The sequence below is a fragment of the Neopsephotus bourkii genome, unplaced genomic scaffold (assembly GCF_033783945.1).
Source record: "Neopsephotus bourkii isolate Nb327-2 ecotype Australia unplaced genomic scaffold, CSIRO-AGI_Nbou_v1 NB_95, whole genome shotgun sequence".
Lineage (NCBI taxonomy): Eukaryota > Metazoa > Chordata > Aves > Psittaciformes > Psittacidae > Neopsephotus > Neopsephotus bourkii.
Window position 1 is genome coordinate 1326137 of NW_026900612.1, and position 23659 is coordinate 1349795.

Genomic DNA, 23659 nt, shown 5'->3' on the forward strand with positions numbered 1-23659 from the left:
ATTTAGATTTGAGATCTACTGCTGACTGTGATTATATTTATAACTCACTTTTCACAGAAAAGTGGGGGGTTATTTTTGGCTTAATACGTGCTTTCTGAGCACAGTCACCACTTTTATCAGAAAGATGTAAGGCAGTTAAAAACCAGAGCAGCTACTCTATTCTTACACAGGACTGGCAGCCATCCTGAATCAACTGCTTTTCACATGAAGGGTTTTGAGGGATTGGAATGCATTTCATTGTACTCCTAAAAGCAGAGCAGCATCCCATGGATAACTCCACCTGTCCTCCTGCACACAAGACAGTCAACATTCAGCCTTCCAACTCTTATCCCTCACCTCTCCCTTTACCACTTCTCCTGTGTTCCCCTGTTTGAGCTAGAAGACGCTTTGGCAAAGCTGGAGTTGCCACTTTGAAAGTCTCTCATTTGACGTCAGAAAAGGCCAAGGGAGAGGGAGATTGGTCAAGAAATGTTAATGTTGAATGCGTATGCAGGTTCAATGAACTGAGCTCAGGATTTGGTTATAAACTGGGAATAATTTGTGGCAACATTTAACAGAACTGGCTGCTTGGTTTGGCCCCTAAATCATGATTTATCACCTAATCATTCAGGCAAACAAGTTTGTGGTTTTCCTCATTTGATGTAAAGTTCGGGTCATTCTTAGTTTTTGGCTATTTCTGCTCAACAACTGTCATGTCAACTGATGTACCTGCATGTGCAAGTTACATGGAGAGCTGGACACAGATGAACAATTTTGGAATTCAAGTATGGCAAAATCTGTGTAGAAGAGAAGGTACACAAGGAATCAGAGACAGTAGCTGTCTACCTGAACAAGGATCTAACAACTCTGTTTTAAGGTTCTGAGGTTCATCTGTGGTTCAGTGCTTCCATGTCTTTGGCTACTACCACAGACAACAATATACATGCCATCATGCGCATCCATCCTGTCAAACCCAGCTAATGAAGAGTATGGCACAGACCCCTTGAAGTTATTCAGGTATGTAAAGCCTCTTCAAAACTATGGGATTTAGATACCCTTGCACTTTGGTGGATCTGAGCTTCTAAACTGGATGCTGCAGTGTTTGGTCTACTCAGGTCTCCATTGCAGACATCTCAAATGATCTGGCAGGTGATCTCCCATAAGCAAAGGTTTCTTCTGCATTTGCTTACGAGTGTGTCTCCCCTTCTCTCTCTGTATTTATGAAAATTTATTAAAATGCTCTTATCATACATGTACATGTGTGCAAATGTATGGTATGTAATATAGTCAAGTTATGAGGAAGAAAAAGACAAACAAGAAGAGAATAAAGTATTATCAGTGCTATCCTAGACTATAAAAATACGATTAAATCAACTTCTACAACTAATCAAAATATTTTTCAAAATCAGTATTTTTGGGATATATTTATAATTGAGATGCTCACCAAAATCTGGGGACATGGGTCAGATCCTCAGCTGGTGTAAACTGCCACAGCTGCACTGACTTCATATGCACTTTCACAATCTAATTGAGTCAATGATCTTGCCCCTAAGGTACAGTTTATGGATGCATACTAATTAAAGAAAAAATACACTGGTTCTTTCAGCAAAAAGGGGAAAAAAACCTCAGCTAAGGCTAATCTTATCAACATATAACCTTTTAATCAGATTATTGAAACAACATGTTAATTTATGAAAAGTTTGGCATTCTATTAAATTACAAACAACGTAGTGAATTGCAACCCAACAGGCTGCTTCATTGAATTCATGCAGCCACTCCTGGAAAAGGCATTCCAAATTTGAACTTAATTAATATTCCTACTCCTGGTTTCCATAGTTTCTTTTTAAACATGAGTACTTGCAGAAACTGGCAGTAACTTTACCCATATTCTCAATAATAACCCCCCTCTGGCTGTCAATATGTGTGAAAGGAAAAATTTTTTACATACCCCAAACAGCCTGTCATTTTCCTGTCTTTTGTCAAAAATATGTTGGCAAATTTCCCCCCCCCCCTTTTTTTTTCTTACACAGCTCAAGACGCTTAACTGTTTCTCTGCTTGGGTTATGAGTGAGGCACCTTCCCTCCTTTGTGTATTGGAAGCTCAGGAGTCGTGCTTCTCCAATCTCAGATGACAGCCCCATAGAAAAAAAAAACAAACAAACAAACCAAGAACAAAACAAATCAAGACAACAAATATCAGGGTTATGGGGAGGGGAAAAAAGCTTTCCTTGGAGAATCAGGAACTCAAGTAGCTAAAATGCTGGGGGAAGTGTTTCACATTTTTCTTTCTTGCCTAGGAACTTCAAAAATGGCTACTGTCCATACTGAACCAAGAACTTATTCTAAATAAGCTTTAAAGCTGTTTTTCTATTCCTACATAAAAAAGCACTGCCCTTCATACAAGCAATATCTGAGCTAGCCCAGAAAACAGGAACACAGACCAAGAAAGTCTCACCATCTGGACAGAAAGCAGGAGAGAAGCACATCACTGGATCACGCATGGGCAAGGAGAAAGGAGACCTTCCCATGAGCATCCCACTCCCATAGGAATCTTTCTAGAGGGCACAACTTCTACTCTGCAGCTTAACAACACTTCACCTTCTGAACAATGGAGCCCCAAAACACATCTTTCACCATTATGCACGATTGTTCACCAAACCAACCCATCATTCACTATATTCAACCCAGTACCCTCTGACTTTTAGGGAGTATTCTTTGTCTTTTGTGTTGGGACAAGGGAAATAAAAATATACTTTCGGAGGGTGCTAGTAGAGCAAAGGGCCCAAATGAAGAATTTCAGGTAAAAATCTTCATAATAAATCCACCCTGAGCTCCATGCTGCTACAGGACACTGTAATAGCGATTAAGCCTTCAAGCCTGGGAACCAGTTACTTCAGATTTAACGTGGCCTTTGGACTACAGCATATATTACTTTCCATGGGAAGTTCAGTGTCTCTGTTTTATCTGGCCCAGCAAACCCAAGTTATCTCAGCCACTCTCTTGACCAGAATTTACATGCAAGCAGAGTTGACCAGCTACGTTTTAACCCAGGTGTAATTGAAGTGACGTAGCTGGTAAGTGGAAAACCTGCTAAGAATTGAAGATGGGTCCTTACCTGAGAACTGGTGATTTACCCCAGCTTCTAATCCAATAACATTATAGAATGTGTTTTTTCCTAGAAGACCACTTAATGGCAACAGTTAACGCACTTTTTCAGCAGTTTCCTGCTAAATGGCTAGTTGTTCCCTTAACATACAGATCTTGCTATTCCTTGCAAATCTCCATTACAGACTTAATGATTTCTTATGTTAGAGGCTATACCTAAAGCTCTTTCCTAAACTGAAACCAGTGTAAGCAAGATCAGGGTGTCACCATGGATATATCCAAACTAATTCTTCTCTCTGTGTTTCTTTAGCCATGTTGGCCAAATGTGGCAGAGGCATAGATTAAAAAAAAATATTATGCTGCAATAAATTTTATACAAAACATTCAATGTAAAGTTCAGAAATACAAATTAGTACCCCACTGAAACAAAAGCTACAGAACTGGTATCCTGTGTGGATGTATGTTAGTATAGTGGGAGATTATGAGAGATGTTAATGTGCACCGAGTGTCTATCACACAGATGACCACTCACCCACACAGAAGTTGTGATCACAGCAGAGCACAGAGAGTACTCCAGAGCATCTTAAGGGAGTCTTGGGAGTCTTCGGAGGAAGGAATCTGTTGGACATCATTCCTCAGTAAACCAGACTTGGTTTACTCCACTGTTCAAAGAGTAACTCTGACACAAAAAAGCTATTATTCACTGGCAAATGCTCTGACCACACCACCCAAGTCCTGAAAGGCAGACGTGGGGACTGTGAGAACGAAGACCTTGGGCCCACTGTAGGAGAGGATCTGGTTCGAGACCATCTTAAGAACCTGAATGTGCACAAGTCCATGGGACCTGATGAAATCCATCCGCGGGTCCAGAAGGAGCTGGTGAATGAAGTTGCCAAGACACTGTCCATCGTATTTGAAAAATCATGGCAGTCAGGTGAAGTTCCTGACGACTGGAAAAAGGGAAATATAACCCCCATTTTCAAAAAGGTGAAAATGGATGACCCAGGGAATTACAGAGCAGTCAGTCTCATCTCTGTGCCTGGCAAAATCTTGGAGCAGATTCTTCTGGAAGGCATGCTAAGGCACATGAAAAACAACAAGGTGGATGTTTTTAGTTACTGCTCAAATGTTTGGTCTGGCCAAGGACTTTCTGAGCCTCATGCTCTGCCAGGGAGGAGGAAAAGCTGGGAGCAAGGGAAGAGAATACAACACCTCAGCACCAGCCGACCGATAACTCGCCCCCCCCAGCACAACCAAGCACCAACGGATACCTCCTCCAACTCTGCAGTCCCCTAGCCCTTCCAGCTAACTCCCAGTTACCTCCTGGGCATGACGTGCTGTGGTATGGAATACCTCTTTGGTCAGTTTGGGTCAGGTGTCCTGTCTCTGCTTCCTCCCGGCTTTCCCTCCTCCCTGGCAGAACAAAGTCCTTGGCCAAACCAAAACATCATTATTATCAGCTCTGTTCCCAGCCCGAAAGTCAAAACACAGCACTGCACCAGCTACCAAGAAAGAGAAAAATGACTGCTACTGCTAAATACAGGACAAATGGGTTGCCCAGGGAAGTTGTGAATGCTCCATCCCTGCCGTTGTTCAAGGCCAGGTTGGACAGAGCCTTGGGTGAGATGGTTTAGTGTGAGGTGTCCCTGCCCATGGCAGGGGGATTGGAACTAGATGATCTGTAAGGTCTTTTCTAACCCTAACTATTCTATGATTCTATTAACACTCCCCTGGCAAAGAGGACTTGGATACACGCAATCAGCAAATCAACCTTCAGAACCTGTTGTTCTTTATGGCCTGACTTCAATGCTGACCCTACTTTAAAAGTGAGGTGGAGTGGGGGGAACATGGAGCAGATGAATTTCTGTGGTCCCTTTCAATCTGAATTATCCCTGTCTATAACATAGCTAGGTATACAAGAGGTAAGCCCTATACTTGCCATGCAGCTAAGTGCAGCCGTAGTTGAGTTGGCCAATTGCATAGGTTAGATTACAGAAAAATCCAAGTCAAGAAAGATTAAACTCACATATGATAAGCTGCCGTAGTGAGTCCATGGCATACTCTCAGCAGGTACAGGAGGCAGATGATGGTGCCATGAAGCAACTAATCAAAAAATTAAACACAACAAAGCAACCTTAGGCTGGACGTTCATCCTGTCAAGGCTGTTATCAACCACAATTTTCATGATTTTGCAGAATAAGAAGCTTGCCTTCAGAGTACCACAGTGCAAAACCATGAACTTTTGTTCTGTCATTCCAAATTCTTCTGTTTTATTGAGTTGAATCAACTAGTCCTGTTAGCAGTTGCCTCCTGTGTTGCCAGACGGGGAAGCTCAAAGCCACCTGTGAATCAGGAGGGGACAAGATGACAAGCAACTGCTTGACAGATAAAGATCCTGTTCTTGGAATAGTTCCTGTCTATCCTGCCAAATATGCCTTGGCTGAAAAGTGTGTGGTGGCTTGAAAGGAGGGATGAAGAGAGGGGAGGGAGAGGTGAAGATCAAAACTGTCTCCAGGTAAGGTAGCCCCAAGGCAGAGTCAAAAGAGAACGGTGGGTCAGATGGAAGCACTCTAGGAGAGACCAGGCATCTGAGAGGAAGTCTGAGCCAAATTCAGGATTTTCTTCAGGAGGCAAATAATTTCTCCTTGATGTTGGTTGTAGCCTTCAGCTTTAGGGACAATCAAAGTCCTAACTTGAAGGACCTATTAAAAAGAAAAAAAAGTCAGGAAGCCCAAGTGGCCCTTTGGTAAAACAAGATGTTTTGTGATTCACAGTTCATAGTATAGACAAAGGCAAATGTGATGGCTAAAACACCATTCATTGTTGCACAGGGAAAAAAATACCAAATTCTTCAGCTCCCCTGGGAAGGACAGCAAGCTTTTTTTCTGACAAGCATTACCTAGAAGATGGATCCTGGAAAACAAGAGGGTGAAAGTAGTGAGGACTTATAAGGGTAGCTCATGAACAGAGCACTGGAGGAAGGAGACAGACAGGAGGTGCACCCCAACAGACTGCCAGAGCAGCTCTGAAATACAAAAATCCTGAGAAATCACTCAGACCAGGACCAGCACTGAAGAACTCCACCTATGAAGGAAAGTTCATGGTGTTCAGCGTGGAAGAAGAGATCCAGAAAAGAAACTTCTGAGGACAACAGAAGAAAGTGCATTTCTACAGGAAGCCAGTGATGGAACAGATGGATGGCATCTGTAGATTGTCTAACTTGTATCATACCTCTTTGTACAGTCTTAGACAAATGCACAATCATTAGTCGACCAAACGGTCAGACAGCAGCTGTCACTCATGCAGGCAGAGCTGGGATCCAAGAGGGAGCAAATTGAGAGGGCCTGGTCTTTGCCAAGGACCAGCAGGTGTGGAAGTAAAGAGATGCCAAGCAGAAGGGAACCAAGCTAGAAGAAAACTCATTTTGTTTGAAGTTAGCCAATGTCAGATTAAAGAAATCAAAGACTTGTTTAGAGTAAAGCAAAGAGAAATAAAGGAAGCATTTTTCAGATTTCAGTCCAAGCCTTTTGTCCAGTTTAACCCCTTTCCTCTTGTTTTTCCATTTGCTTGTTTTTTCATTAGTCACAACAGAATGGCTCCTCCAGAAGAGACTCATCGCTTGGCTTTGAGATTGCTAAAGAGATCAATACCACAGTAATCTAGGAGGCACGGTTTTCATTCTTGCACCACCACATACACTAATATGCTTCTTCACACAGCGCTGTCACTGGAGACAAATCCATAGCCAGTGCTGTGCTATAGCAGCATTAGTGTTCAGCCTTCATAAAGACAACCACTAAACACTGAAAGGCAGCACTTGCCTGCTACCAAATTCTTTGTTCTCTAGTCTACCAACAGGAATCAGCTCTAGATTCTTCCATTTGCCAAGGAAAATGAAATCCAATGAGCCAGATGAGCTAAAAGGGCTGAATTCATTACAGACAGTCTCAGGGGTCAAAACAACAAGTATCAGTGGGCCTCTATAAGTAGGTTAAGACATTTTCCTCTTTAGGAATCTCATTTTAGCTGAAGTGGCTTGCATCCATTCATAACTGATGAAGTAACTGAGACTCTTCTAGAAAGCAAATCTTCTGCCCTACTTTAATTCTATGCCAGGAAGAATCAGACTTTGGAACAGTTCCTTTCCTCTGTTAGTCCATGATCTAGGGAGCCTACACAACTAGCACAGTTCACATTTAAATTCATGGAAAGGTGATTTGGTAATATCAGTCTCCATAATGTTACCATGCCTTGAGAACTACTCAATTTTTGCCTCTTTTGGCTCCAGCTGCATCTTGCATAGTAGTTACATTGTCTTCTATAATCTTGTTTCATTGCAGAACTGGCTCCATTCCATTTTCCCCTTGGAATTCATGTAGTTTGACATCCAAATATAACCTACTAGTAAATTAAATTTAAAAAAGTCAGAAACTGTTATGTCACTCTCCCCTAGCTTCCTCAGCACATCTTTCTATGTTCTCAGCACATCTTTTCATAGTTCTTTCTATGTCTATTTTATACAGAGCAAGTTCTGCTCAAGAATGCGAGCCATTTCTTATTTTTCATGGAACTAAAGCAATTTGCTGACACTTAAAGGAAAGTACGCTCCAACTCAAAATTCATGACAAGTGTAAGAGTACCTGACAGCACTCTATATAACTCATGCTATTTTTTAAACTAAGTTGACAAACTCTCACAAGTTTCTAAGAGTAAAGGGCAGACATTTTCTGAGCCTGATTAGGACCTTTTTCAGTACTGGAAATAAAGAACCAAGATGAACTCTCTTTAGCTGCTACTGATGTTGATTTCTGCCTTCACAACATGACTGAACAGTTGAACACTAAGCACTCCTGTGGAATCATTATTTTCTGCCTTCTCTTTTTAAGCTAGGCCCCTAACGTTGCTAAGTGTACCATTTTTACATGAAACAAAACAGAAAACTGCCCACCTTCCTGTTCATTACCTCATATGGTGGGCCTGAATGGAAAACACCAACAAGGAGAGAATTATGCATCGCACAAAGAATAGCTTGGGTTTTCTCAACATGTGTAGTGTCTTAAATGGGAAACAAACTACATTTTGGATCATACTGCTGCCGCACAAGGCATTCTCCCTCTGGTGGTCTGATCCGAGGGTACGTTCTGGAGTAATTTCCTAGAGGGAAGCTGACAGCTCTTTCACACCCTTCCCTCCTCCCTCTACACAAATGGCAGTATTATTCTTACAGGATTGCTATTTATCAAGACCAAATAAAGTCTTTTTTTTTTTTTTTTAAGCAAAATGCATTTGTAGTGTAGAGACTTCAAAGGGACCTTTGCCTGTGTTTGTAGGGACTACCACCATCTTGGATGTATGTCTTTTTGTCACTTTAGCCTACTTTTTAATTTTCAGAGAAGAGGCCTTTCTTTATTGCTAATGAAAGCACTACCTTAGCATTTTGCTTGCCAAAAAAATTAAGTGCTATCAGCTAAATACGCTTCATTGTCTGCCCTGAGTTATACACCAGTCATGGTAGGTTTTAATTTGATTAGTGATTGGGCTAAAAGGAGCTAAATAAAAATTATAATGCCCAAGAGCCACTTAGACTTGTTCAGACACTTTAAATACCAAATCCCTTCAGCAATATATCAGTATCTTTATAGACAAAACTGAGTTTAAATGTACAAATCTAATTGATCTCAAGTGCATTGGAATTACTATATTTAGGCATTGGATTATATTCTCCAGAAAGCCTCATGCTGTGTAAGCAACAAAATTAATTGTGGAAAGACAAAGGTATGTGTCTTAACATGCTTACAGATTTTTAAAAATTCATATTTTCATTGAAGCTGGCAACGTTACAGCTGCTCACACCAGCAGTGAATTTGGCACAGAGCCCTATACATTGAGCAAATATAAGCTGGCTATTCTGGTCTCTTTCAGAAGACCTGGACTTTAAGCCCAGCCTCAAAATTTCTATTCAAGGCTGTCACTGTTGCAGGAAGAAAAAAGTAAATAAAAAACCAGCAAGTTGATTCTGAACAGCTAAGTAAGACTTTCTTTTCTTAGGTCTTAACTAGGGGCTCCGTTCATGTAGGCATACATGGCAGATACTAGACACCACAGAAGGATGTCATTATACTATTTCAGAATGAACAAGCTACCTAAACAGAAGGAAGGAGCAATTCATCCCGAAAGCCACTTCAAGATTAATATAGCACGTACTTAAAAAAGGACACAAAAATACGTGTATTTGTCTAGTTGAACAGGGAAGTCATTTTAAACTTCAGATGGAGGCACGGATTCTGGCTGCTTCAATCTCTGCTGCTTCATGCAGCTCAGTTGCCTGCCTGCAGACAGACACCCCTGGAAGGGAAAAGCAACAAAATCCATTTTTTTTTTAATATAACCCCATATCTGCATCTCAGAATAAAATAATCACCAAAACCACACTTGCAGACATGATTTAAGATACCCCTCTAAATTTCAGTGGCTGAACCTGTGTTGCACTTTCTGCTTAACACGGGATTTTCCAGTAACAAGTCCCAGAGAGGAGTCTTGTCTTGATCCTCCTTTACAAAAGGAGATACATTCATGGGTTAGTCTGTCTAACTTTATCCAGGCCGTATCCCACTTTTAATACATGGGGCTGGGCTGGGTCTTGGAGGTCTCACTTTAAGATTTTTCCTAACAGGCTAGGGAGAGCAGGAGTGGATTTGGATCAGAAATTCCACAGAAGAGCAAAATTTTTTCTAGGTTGAAGGGTGTTGTTGGCTTATTTTTTTTTTTAATGATAAATTAAAATCACACAGACTGGGAAACAAAGTTAAGTTAAATCTAGCCCAGCTTTATGCATTTTAGCAATTCACTCTGTTGTCTGTAGAACACAACAATATAAATATTGCTATCTCTGCTAAAATGAATTATTGACAATTTTAATACATGTTGCACAGTACATATTAATATAGAAAAATACATGTTATCAGCAGTGCAATGTTGACCATGTACTAATCCATTCCACCTGCTCAAATATTAGTGCAAATAATTATATATTTGTAATGCATCATTGCTGTCTAGTTTGAATCTCTGCCTCCAGAATAAATGTCTCTTCTCTGAAGTTGTTTGCTATTATGAGTAAAATGTTCTGTATTCATACTCAAATTGACTTTGGCTGGATAAGTAAAATGAGCAACCTTCAAAAATCCACTTGTCTAAGACTTAGCAAGTAATTTTAATGAATTGTTTACAGTAAAATGAATGTTATAAAAATGTTTCAAACACAAGCTTATGTTAGCTGGCTTCTCTACAACACTCGAATACCACACGTCAAAACAGTGTAGAGTTCAAAATGACCATCTTCTGCTGGCAGCATCAACTGAGGTGTACCATAAACATATCTTTCAGCGGGAGCTATTTACCCTAATAGCATGCAATTATCTACCTACGAATCGACCCTCCAGAGTCTCATCTTTCTTTTTAAGCCAAGAGGCAGCCTTGGTGAGACTGGACACTTGGTAGAACAACAGCTCCCATTCCCAACAGACTGATCATCAAAATGAGAAAAGCAGACGTGCAACCAAGACACTACAAGGGATTGTTTGTGTTAGGATATACCCTTGGCTAGATATGAAGTTGGGATAGGGTTAAGAAAAACAAAGCACAGCCCTGGGAACAAATGAGATAGGGTTTAGGCGAAGAAATTGCAAGGGAAGACTGTGGTGCAATCAGCCAGCCAATAAAGAGGTAAGGAAGAGAAACAGCCCCAGAAATTTACAGAGCCCCATTGTGCACACAAAGAGAAGGAATGGAAAGAACCAACATCTCTTAGTCCATTCTCTCCTCTACCCTTGCTAACAATAGGCCTATAGGGATGCTGGGGAGGGACTCTTCATTAGGGACTGTAGTGACAGGACATGGGGTAATGGGTTAAAACTTAAACAGGGGAAGTTTAGATTGGATATAAAGAAGAAATTCTTTCCTGTTAGGGTGGTGAGGCACTGGAATGGGTTGGCCAGGGAAGTTGTGAATGCTCCATCCCTGGCATTGTTCAAGGCCAGGTTGGACAAAGCCTTGGGTGAGATGGTTTAGTGTGAGGTGTCCCTGCCCATGGCAGGGGGGTTGGAACTTGATGACCTTAAGGTCCTTTCCAACCCTAACTATTCTATGATTCTATGAAGAAACTTTCAGCAACAGCTGCTGCTGCCGTGATGCCTGTCTCCCAAAACAGTATTTGTTCCTTCCAGCTCTGGCTCCAGCAGCCTTATCAAGAATTCTGGGTTTCAGTGGAAGAAGAGAGAAGGTTTAACACTTAAGGAAGAAAAAATTTGAAGTATCCACTTTCAAAGAACATTGCATAATAGAAGAGCAGCTGAACAAGCTGGCGCTTCCAGCTATGGGTCTTGAGGCAGTCACACATGCTCTAAAATTACATTACCAGGGTGGAATAATTCCGAACCTCCAAGGATGACAAACTATAGCTCAGAGCTACTGGACCCTTTTAGGCAGCCTATGCAGAGCTAGCGAACATCTTTTCTGTAGCACAAGGGTGACCTTTGTCACCCTTGTGACAAAGCCTCACATTACGCTGAGGCTACACAACCAGGGGAGGGTAAGAACAGGCAGAGAACATGCATGCTGACCCCTCGCAGCAGGGGTGAGTGGCTCGGCTGAGACCAGGACAGGCTTTAGCATGACAAAAGTAGAGACCACCACTGCCTGCAGCTTGGCCAGCATTGCAGGCTCAGATGCAAGGTCTCCTCACTTCACAGAGGGGAAACAACTGTGTGAACAAGCAGGATTTGGGAGCACTGTAAGAAAGCCTCAAATTTATTTTCATCCCATATTAGGAGAGTTTAAATTACAAATAAATAAAGTGCAAATAAAATTTCAAGATATAACCATTGAGTATTCATTTTGGTTTATTAAGGTGTTCTCAAGTATACTATTCAGAGATGGCTCAACTTTACATTTCATGTTACTTTCCTGACATGTTACCTAATGGATGCTGAAGCTGAGGTATTTTTCCCCGCCATGCTTGGTCCCTTACTGTAAAGCCTGCTCAGGGGAAAGCTTAGAGAAACACAGACCTGCAGAGATGAGAGAATATGAGAAAGCTAGAAGAATAAAGGGGAAGGGAGCTAAAGACTTTCTACCAGGCTACATGTGGATGAAGAACCACCAGATAATATGTAAAGGTCATGCTGCAAAGTTACAAGTTAAAGTGTGGTAACAGAGGAGAAGGGATAGTGCAATCCTGAGATCTGGAAAGGAAAACAGGGCATAGGGATGTAAAGCTAGTAGAATAAAAGTAGAAATGAAGGCTTCCACATACACTATGGGCTGTATTGACATAGAGTAAGCAGTGCCCCATACAAGAGAAAAGACGAAAGGCAAACACAGCTGCTTCCCCACTCTAAGATAAGCAGAAGACATGGTATAGAAATCTACCACCAAAAGAAATTAGAATGAAGGAAATAAAAAAGACAAGCAGAGCAGTGAACATGACTGGGTAGGAGATCTGGCTCCCCCCTCTCGTTAAAACAGGTATAGAAACATTGGGAAAGAAAATAACATTGCCAGCCTTGACATAGAGAGAGAAAATATTCCGATGTGGACAGTAAAATGGAAACCTGCCTCCACTTAGAACTAGCACAGAAGTGAGGGTGGTAGTGGAAATAATGCCTAGAAGCCAATATCCAGCAGAACATCAGATCAGGAAAGGCGATCCTAGTTTTCAGTTGTTCTCTAGAATAGTTTTTGGTGCTGACAGCCAGCTTATCCTTCCTGCTGTTCGTAGGACTAGAAAGGCAAAGGAGAAGAGCCACTACCTGCATTTAAAACTTGACAAGCAATTATTTAAGGTATCTGCTTCCTTCATGTAGGAAAAACCATCACGTCAACCTGGTTTCTCCATCCATGACCGGTTAGCACAAGTGCTAGTCCAAATTAAGACAGCTATTGCCATGAAAACTTCCTTCATAAAGCACCCTTCTGTTTTGGAATTTGTCGTGACATCTAAAACCAAGTATACTAGACTTACTGTCATGCACATACTGCATTGAGAGACCTGGAACTATGGGCTTCTGAAGAGCAGGCCAGTATGTACCAACCTCTGAAGGAATCCAACAGACATCACCCTTTTCAGGTCACTTTGCAAGATGCAGCATTCTTGACACATTTGCACCATTCCATACAGAAATGGAACAATCCATTCAGACATTTGACCACAACACCCCAACACCAGCTATATGGCAGAGGATTGATCCAAAGGCAACTGAGTTATCTGCCAATATCATGCCATTCTCAAATTAAGTAGTCACAGATGTCTACTCAAGTACAGATAGTGTCTTCTTATTTAATCCAAGTTTCAAGATGAACAGCTCCACGGTACTACAGCCAGTTCCCCTTCTCTGGAAACTTACCTCATTTCAGGATGGGACACATGTGGAGGGTTTCAATTCCAGCTCTGCTTATTCTCCCAGGTTGATGCATATTCTATAGAGAAGAGATTCAGAGCAGCCCTGCGGAGGACCTGGGGGTGCTGGTCAATGAGAAACTGAACATGAGGCAGCTTCAGTGTGCGCTTGCAGCCCAGAAAGCCAACCATATCCTGGGCTGCATCAAAAGGAGCGTGACCAGCAGGTCGAAGGAGGTGATTCTGCCCCCCTACTCTGCTCCTGTGAGACCTCACCTGGAGTATTGTGTGCAGTTCTGGTGTCCTCAGTATAAAAAGGACGTGGAACTGTTGGAACAAGTCCAGAGAAGGGCCATGAGAATGATCAGGGGACTGGAGCATCTCCCATATGAAGATAAGCTGAGAAAGTTGGGGCTGTTCAGCCTGGAGAAGTGAAGGCTGCGTGGAGACCTCAGAGCAGCCTTCCAGTATCTGAAGGGGGCCTATAAAGATGTTGGGGAGGGACTCTTCATTAGGGACTGTAGTGATAGGACAAGGGGTAATGGGATAAAACTTTAACAGGGTAAGTTTAGATTGGATATAAGGAAGAAATTCTTTCCTGTTAGGGTGGTGAGGCACTGGAATGGGTTGCCCAGGGAGGTTGCGAATGCTCCATCCCTGGCAGTGTTCAAGGCCTGGTTGGACAGAACCTTGGGTGACATGGTTTAGTGTGAGGTGTCCCTGCCCCTGGCAGCGGGGCTGGAACTTGATGATCTTGAGGTCCTTTCCAGCTCTATTCTATAATTCTATGTTTCTATATGTGAGGTTTCTATTAATCACATTTTAACAACCTCCTTTCATGTGCTATGCTACTTCGTTTGAAACTGATTGTTCTCCACATCCTTTCAGTTCATGTCTTCCTCACACATTACCATCTAAGTATCTTGATTCTATTTTTTCCAAACACTTCCATTTCAGAGTTTTTTATATTTCTGTGTTGTGAAGTATTCTTACAGAACACCAACAACTCCTTCCTGCCCTCTGTGCACACACAAACAGAATGCAATACTAAATCATGTTAATAAAGTATAGGACTTGTAAAAACATAGCTTATTTTCCAGCCCACAAGTTTACTGTAAAGCCACTTTCATCAGCTGTAGACAACATAATTACACACACATATACACACTACTTCTCAGGCATTCATTTGGCTGCCAGCCTGTTAAATGCCTGTGTTCTAGGAGGAAACATTAAAAAGGCAATACTTTAACTCATTACATGAACATTAAAAGGCATATTTGTATTTTGGATAGTATTTTATTGTATTCAGAAGCCACTGGAATTATTTTCCCCTATTACGTTTTGTAAGAGCACTAAACTTAAAAAATGGGTGAAAATTATAGTTCCCTGCCCCATTCCAATCCAACTTGTATCGTAACATAAACTTGGTGGCACTGGAACCGTCCCCAGAAACAGAAACTCTCAGTGTGTGCAAGGGGAGATTTTTTTTAAAGGAGGGGGAAAGGGATAGCTCACACCAGTGATAAATTTGGTCAGTAAAATTACTTTTATTCTTTTTTTTTTTCTTTAATAGAAGGGCTCATACAATTGAGTGTGGAGATACTTGAAGAACATGGAAATGAAATGAAAGAAGTGCGTGGAAAAAATTCTTTTTTATTGAGGAAGAGTCTACATATCTAAGTATTCACCTACTTCTTGCTGCCTCCTGGTAACAAGCATAATGAAAATACTTCATTGAGCATATGTATGGAAAATGGCTAATAAAGCAAGAAATACAGTAAATACACTTCATACAACCTTAAAAAAATTCAAACAATCATACAACAAATTCTGAAGCACTTCTGTGATTCTGCAATCTTAACATTATGCTCGCTGTTCAGAAGTGCTTACAAATTGACACTTTTTTTGTAAAAAGGTTTTGTATTGGTTAATAAAACCATAGCCTTAAAATTGTTGGCTTTTAGTTACCGAGGTAAGAGAGGCATCATCTGAATTCACATCAGAGCTTTTGGAAAACAACAAAAAAAAAAAAATAAAAAAAAAAAAATGGCAGCAGCACAAGCATGTGTCTCCTCCAGTGTCCAAAACTCTTCATGGCTTTGTCATGGCTAATGAATAGAGCTACGCAACTCAACAAAGCAGTCGGTCTCCCCAAATACTTTGAGACAGCCTGGCATCCATTTTCTTGTTTACTGATATAATAACCTACTAAATTTAAAATGAAGAAGAAGAACCTCAACTGACCAAGAGGAGTTCCACACAAGACTGTCAATATTGACTAAGCCTGGAAATTCATTATCAAAAGAGAATTAATTTATTCAACCAACCAACCTATAAAGTAAGACATATGCTGCTCTGAAGATGGCAGAGAAAGAGGTTTCCATAACATACACTGAGCCCAAGCAGAAATAAAGTGTTACAGATGATTTGTTAAGTGATGATGTAAAGTCAGATTAAAGATACAAACCACAGCAGTTCTAAGCTGTTTTCCGCAAGAGCTCCCTCTGAACAAAGGTCTGTTTACAATTTTCAAATGCTTGTGGAAAAGCTACCCCTGATGTTGCAAACATCACTGATGCTTCAATGCACTCTATGGAGCCAACTCAGAAACATCTTGAATAAACACTGGAGTACAACAGAAATGAAAGTAGTCTGTCTCCAATATTAAAATTATGACTAGTGGAAGAGCAGCTTTTGCACACTTCAACATTTTATGTTGCTCAGGCACTGAGGATCAATTATCTTGAGCACAGGAATTTTTTACTCTAGGTTTCTGCTAGAGCCACTGTCCATTCCTCCCAGAAATTAGAAGCTGGGCTACATTTCACCCTTTCACTTCATTATAATTTGAATTTATTTACATACAAAACAAGAGACAGGAGAAAGTTCTTACATTAATCCAACAATGGGCACCTTCACCTTGTAATAGGAATGCTTTAGGCAAGGCAGATGCATTTACTTCAAGAGCATGTATAAAATTCAGTGTACCAGTATCAAACAAACAGTAATGTCAGATTATACAATGCCAATACATTCAGGTGGGCCCTTGACTATTAGGTACAAAAAAACCAAAATCAAAGAATCAATTCCCCTCCCTCCCAAAACTTTCTACCACTTCAGTTCTGTTTAGAATGCTACACAATGAATAAATTACGTCTTTCTGGGTTAGTGGTGCTTTTACTCCTACATCTCAAGGAAATTCCAAGCTAATTAATTAGAGCAAGAAATTACATTGAGCAGGATAAAGTTTTAAATGAAGGAAATGACTTAGGAACACCAATCAAAGATAATTTGATTATGATTAGCTGCGCTGAGGTCTAAGTCATTAAAATTGATGAAGAATGTTTTTCCACTGGTGTATTCTATGTAGTCCATTACCTACACTATCTCTGTAGTTCAAGTCTAACAAATGTTATCTGATCAATACTGAAGAATAACATTCTTTCAATGCATGACTTGCTCTCCTACACTGACATGTTTCTAATAAAGAGAAAAAATTAAAAGAATGAGTAGCAAGTAGATTTGCAAAATTCTTCACTGGGAGAATTTTAGCTTACGTGAAATATTCAGATTTTTATCTGCTCACCTTCTACATAGTCATGTTTAAATATGGCTGCTGCTTTATTCTGAACAGTCATTATCCCAACAGAATCTACAATCAGGGTTTGATGAGAAACAATTCCATGCACTTTCTAACAATTGAGGCCTGCCCAAAGGTACAGCACTTCTTCCTACGCCCTCAGCTGAAGTGACGAGCAAGACGAGCAGACCTGTAATCAACACGCAGCTGAACAAAGGAGTGAAGGATGTTCTTGTCCAAATTAGCAAGTTGTTCTCCTGAGCAAACTTGCTTTAAATTATCCGGGGCTACAACCAGAAGATTGCAAAGTGCATGCAAGGTATCAAAGAGTTGTAACACCAGCGCAATCTGTGGTTAAGAGAAAAGAAAGAAACATACTAAGAGTTAGACTTGCTTGAAGTCTTATAAAACAATGTCCATCTAGATCTTCAAAATACTTCTTCCTGATGGAGGATTTACATCCACCATTCTCTCATATGCTTAAATTTATATATAAATACACACACGTATACATCTGTAGGGAGATACACATGCAGGCAAAGTTATACATAGAACACATAATAATGCAAACTCAGTACTTCTTCAGTATACACATACAGCCTGCAAGCAATAAAATGCTACAAGGAAACTGCTCTTTGGGCATGATGCAGACCTGCTGGTCTAGTAGAGTATGTAACATCAGTATGCAGACTGGCGATGTTCAAACAGAAACAAACTGTTTTTATGAAAAAAACCCTATTTGATTAAAAACAGAGTCCTGCTACTGATTTCGACATGGCTGTACATCACCAACCTGTACATGCTTACCTTAAAGTCTTTGGCACACTTCCTATATTCAGCCACATCGCATATAGCTAACATCCCTCCCATGCAACTGTAGGAATATTGCTGTAGGTGTTCATAAATAAGTCGATGAAAACGAACTCCAAGCTCCATTAAAACTGTGTCCACATTCTTACCATCCATAGACTTTCTAATTTTTTCCACCTGCTTTCTAACATAGCCACAGACTTTAACACAAGCCTAAACAGGAAAAAAGAAAAATTAGGTAACTTACTTTCTAGAAACCTGTTTTTCTCAGAGTGGCTTCAGCATCACAAAGTGAACACCAGCCACTAAGCCCTTAAACTTCCCACAAGACATAACTGAAATCAGTCATTTTCCAATAATTTTTGAACATGTTATTTGCCACATGAAGACTTAAAAATGCAGGTACAAAGACAGATGCAAGACAATATTCACTTAAGTTACAGTTCATACCAGTTCAGAAAAGTCTGATTTGGTCTCTTAATTCAGAAAAAGATCAACCAAGGGGTGGGGAAGAGGAAGTGATTAAAAACCTTGTCAGCTGCAATTCTAAACTGAAATAAACAGCCACACAGGCATAATCACCCTTCTGGCATAGTACCAGACTATATCCACTTCTCCCATTCCCACCTAGCTGCAGGCATTGAGGCAATGCTCTCAATTCTTCCCATTGACTGTAGCTTCTTCTCCACTCTCTGAATTGTTTCCTAACAACAGCTTAGCATAACCTAGCACTACAGCTTCTCAGTAGCCCACAGCCTGGGATTCAGTCATTTGGTGAGAGAGATGCCATACCCATGACACTACGTCATGGCCCTGCCATTCTAGGGAGAAAAGTGGCCAGCAACTAGAGAGTACCTGATAATTGATTTTCTGAAACTGATATCTTAAAGGTAATTATCAGCTAAAAACCTTGTTCCAAATCTGTGCCTCTTATGAGGTGAAAGAATGTGACAGTGTCTGACATGAGATACAAAACTGCTAATGTGCTTTTCAGATTGAGAAAATAGTCTGAAACAGAGCTTTGACTGTTAGTGCAAAATGGAACAGCTAAGTTAATGTGTGTTTGCTAAGAAACATCTTGTACCCAGTAACACTCAGCTATACTGATGAGCTTGGATTTAGCTTACTTACATTAGTATATTGAATCAAAACATTGTTTTCATCTTCTGGTTTAAAATCTGTCTTCTTTTGCTCTGCAGCCAAGATGTGTTTCATTTGTCCAATCATACAATTCAGTGTCCTTTAAAGTTACAAATACAGGTTGGGTTTCAAAGGGAACATTTTGATTTCTGTGATTTTTATATTTATGTACACTAATATGATTCTATATAAAAGTAAGCAGCATAAACCATAAACCCTACCTACTAATATTTGAGTAATCTACAGAAAACACACTAAAACATTTATTATAAGAAGCAAGCAGTGATAGGCCATTTCAAAGGAAACACTTCATTTAATAGATGTACAAACACATAAGCACTCTTCTCAGAGAAGATACACTTCATTTCACATAAGAAGTTATAAAAAGGAGAATCAGCAAAACCACCCCAACAACCCTAGAAACTCTTTCCTCCAAGTTCTTGGAGCACAGCATACAGCATGCTGGCCAGCTGGTTTTAAAGGGGACACATTAATTGTAAGGTAATCAGTTCAAATCCAGTTCTTCAGAGAGACTGAATGCCATTCTTCAACACAGAGAGAATCAGAAAGCCAAAGGAAGCATTCCAAAGTGTTTAGCAGAATTAGATCAAATTGCATACTACTCAGAAGCAAGCATCAAAAAACACTTGTAAAATGAAGGCAGGAGGGAGAGGGAGGAAAAACCTCTCCCTTTGCCAGAGCCTGGTGTTTCTCTTGTTCTCAGAAATCTAATAGAGTTTTATAATGTCATTTACTTCTGCCTTACAGGATTTATATTTCTGGAACCTTATCTAAGGTCAAGGCCCTGGTTTGCTTCAAGTCCGAACCAAAGGTCAAACAGCAAAGCAACCCTGAGAGGAACCTCCGTCTCTTCTTTTTCTTTTTTTTCCTCCCATTTTCTTTACTCTCTCATCCTTCCAGTCTTCCCGAAGGAAACAGTCAAGGCCATCACAGGCCCTGAAGGATTCCAGCTGGGGTGAAGAGGATTAAAATATATGTATCTGAGTAGGGGTGAAGGAGAGAAGCATGTGTGTATCCAAAGGAAATAAACTCCTTTTTTCTATGCATAGAGCTCACACTTGCATTTTAGGTGTACTTCATTCAAGCAATCCAGAAACAGATAGAAATGTAAAGAAATTCTACCTTGTATTCTCTTCAATTTCCATTTTAAATAAATACTCCTAGAAGGCTATGTACAGAGAGCACACACTGAAAGAAGCCAGCTGAACTAATTTTGTTTGGCTAACAAATCGCTTTTATAGCGGTACACAGTTGCTATGAATGGCATTCAAGAAGCTGCTATTGGACCTTTTCAGACTGGCTACTCTTGTTGTTGTTATAAGTTTCCTTTTATCTTTTAAATTCAATCATTCCTTTAAGCATGACAATCATTTTTTAACACTATTAGCAGCAACTCAAAGCAGCATGTCAACAGGCCCACAGACATTTTACATGTTTCAAAACTAATCTCTCATATATGCTCCAAAGCACAAGTTTGTTTTGTTTTGTTTTGTTTTTTAAAGTCTCCATGCACAAATATTTGAACGTAACTTTTGCCAGCAGGGAACCGCTCTCCTAAATCTTACTATCACTTTTAAGAGATTAATTATTTTACACAAACAGTAACAAACTACTCTAATGTTGATGACTGACCTGTATCTGTCTGGATCTAAGCTTATAGCCTGAACAGCTCAAGTATTTCAAATCTGCGTGTAAACCTCTATAGAGTCACTTTCAGCAGGAACAGCTAAAATCTCAATTGCCACTTACACATTTTTTATCTCCATCTTTCTTTTTGCACCTACAGAAAATGCAGGTGAAAATAATATATCAAATCTTTCTCAATCCCGGTAGGACACAAATGCAGTGCCTGTTTTTCCTATACAGTATTCCTGTTCTCATCCCTCACCAATATGGTGTGATCCTCACAAAAACCTTAACAAATTTTCCCAGAGTAACCCTTGTTACCCTCAGGATGGCTTACTTCTGTTACTGCAGAGAGAAAACAGGCACAGAAAGTTTAGGTAACGTGTTCTAGGTTGTCTAATGACACCTTTAAATACAGGAACATTACATGCACCCCAGACCAAAATGCGTTGTGCAACAGCTCCATTTCCTAGTATTAAATATACTAGTTTGTTATATTCCTCTGCTGCAGAACAGCTATGATTTTATTTTACAATTTTTATAGCTATCCTCTCTTTTTTTTTTTTTATATGTAGAAATAAATAAATAAATAGAAAAGAATTAAGTGAGTCAAAGCAAGTCAATGTCAGGATCAAAATTATTCCAGGTCCACAGACTTCTCTGACTAGGTCTAATCCATAGCACTTTACAAACTCAAGCGAATCATCTAACCTATTTTTGTCATCCTTTTCTCCTAATGGAAAGTCTTTAGCCTATTTCAATCATCATTCCTTCCTGCTTCAAAGTAGAAAAAAGTAGTCTGAGTTTCCTATGCACAATAATGCATACTTACAGATTAAAAAAACAGAAAAAAGAAAATAAAAAAAAAAAAACCACAACAATTGTGTTTAGAAATACTACTACCTTAAAAGGAAAGCTAACATACATCACAAGAGTTTTAAAAGAATTAACAGGAAGTTTAAATCCCTACTTGCCTATCAATGCCCATATCCAGCTTCACTTCCATTTGTTCAATGATATCCTTTTTCTTCTGAAGACATTCAGATAATTTAGGAGAAGAACTGCAACAGTACAGAGGATTGGGTATGTGATAATGTTAAAATAGAAAAAAAAAATAAATTAAGATTTGTCTGCTGAGTCTGCAACTCAGAACAGGATTTTGTGAAGATTTCCCATCTCATCAGAAAGTGCTATTTCAAGTGTAGCTAGCTGGGTTTGTGAGTGCTGATTGACCGCAATGTAACATGCTCCAGGGAGCATTGTGACTACTGAGCAGTGCACCTCTCAGCTGTTGCCATCCCCAGCAGGTGAACAAGCAAACCCAGCTTTTCACACACACTAGTTCAGAGCACATCAGTGTGCTCTACCTCTAAGTTTATTCAAAAATGGGGTCCCAATAACACGCAGCTTCCACATAGTTTATGTAGCTCCCGGGGCATAGCCAGCTGCTCCCTCCACAGATGCTGCAAGGTGCCCCTAGGAGTCTCAGCAGCCTCAATATCACCAGCTCACCCCAAAGCACATCCATAAACCCCCTCTAGTCCTGGCCTGTAACACACCTGTGAGGTCTCTGAGGAGCAACTTGTCTCTCCTTCCTATCAATACTCTTGGAGTTTCCTCTCTCCCATTAGTTTTCCAAGAAACCAATTCATTTAACTTCCCTTCTTCCCTCTTTCATTACAGCATTTTATCTTGCCTCATCATCAAGCTGAACCACTCCAAGAATAAACTCCTCTTAATAGAGATGAAGCATGAAACAAATTGCTTTCTTCACCAAAAACGACCATTTACAAAAAAAAAAAAAAAAAAAAAAAAGCTAATCAAAATAAAGGTACCTGATCAATGGCATCAGATGATCATTGAATTGCTTGTCAAATAAATGGAAAATAGTATTGGCCTGGTGGACAACATCCAAGAAATAAAGATTTGCATTCTTTGAATCAGAAGAGGGAATGCCTAAAGCAAAGAAGGTTTCATCAGGATTGTAACGATATGCAGTTCTTATAATTAGTATGATGATTTTTTTAAATATGCAAAATTTTTCCATGACTACTTAAATCACAGGCTTAGAGTTTCAAAAATTTACCATGGTGCCATATATAGAATACTTATCATAGCTATATGAGGTAACAACCATAAGCACGGAAATATATTGCTTTTTAAAATTCCCAACAGCAAAATGGAACAGACAATTTACATATTTGTTCAGTACATAAGTTTTACGCTTTCATGTAGGAAAGCTAGGTTCTCACTGTTAAGATTTTAACTTCCTTAATACAAGCAATTTTCTTATTTACTGTCACTCTTGAAAATGCACAGATATACAAACAAGCATTAAATTCTTACAAAATATAGGACACTATGCCTTTAATACAAAAACATTCTCCTGCCAAGGCACAGAGAACAATTAAAAGAGGTACAAAGTGCTGATGCTCCAATTTCTGTGATACAAATGTTTTTGGTACACAGAAGCATGCTGTCTTCTATTCCCCAAATGGAAGTTGCACTTTAGAAGACATTAAATGCTGACTCCCAAACACATAAAACAGATTTCATTTAACCAATACATTCGGAACAAGGCTAATCAATAAGGCACAGCAAAGACCTGCAAAGATCATCTACATAAAAAGGCCAATGAGATGAAATTCTCAGAAAATACTATACTCACCAGCGAGGCCTGTTTCTAATGCATAATCAATGTGTTCAGTACATAAGAAATCTACAAGCATAGAAAAAATTCTGAAAGCATTCTTCGGTAAGTCAGATGGATCAGAGAGCTTTAAAGAAAAAGAAAAAAAATTATCCTAAAGGTCAGTTCTACATACATTTGAAAGTTTATCCGATATTGCACAGGGGATAAGCTGAAAATGTAACAACAAGTATTCCAGAATAATTGGTATTTTATTCCAAATGAAAAATATTCATAGCCTTTAGTGTTCAGCCTTTAGCATCATTAAAACCTTCAACAAGATCAAGTAAACTGAAGCTAACACGCCACAGGATAA

The 23659-nt window shown here is 39.8% G+C and overlaps 1 protein-coding gene across 2 annotated transcripts in view; it reads right to left on the reverse strand.

The window, feature by feature from the left end:
• Nucleotides 1-14753: 14753 nt before the first annotated feature.
• Nucleotides 14754-23659, reverse strand: part of EXOC5 (exocyst complex component 5) — a 28278-nt gene continuing 19372 nt past the window's right edge. For both annotated transcript variants that reach the window (XM_061356113.1, XM_061356119.1), the window contains 6 exons: nucleotides 23323-23431; nucleotides 22490-22610; nucleotides 21629-21715; nucleotides 18999-19107; nucleotides 17865-18080; nucleotides 14754-17405 (listed from right to left, as the gene is read on the reverse strand). In XM_061356113.1, the coding sequence (XP_061212097.1) occupies nucleotides 17217-17405; nucleotides 17865-18080; nucleotides 18999-19107; nucleotides 21629-21715; nucleotides 22490-22610; nucleotides 23323-23431 (831 nt within the window). In that variant the 3' untranslated portion in view covers nucleotides 14754-17216. The remainder of the gene's footprint in view (nucleotides 17406-17864; nucleotides 18081-18998; nucleotides 19108-21628; nucleotides 21716-22489; nucleotides 22611-23322; nucleotides 23432-23659) is intronic.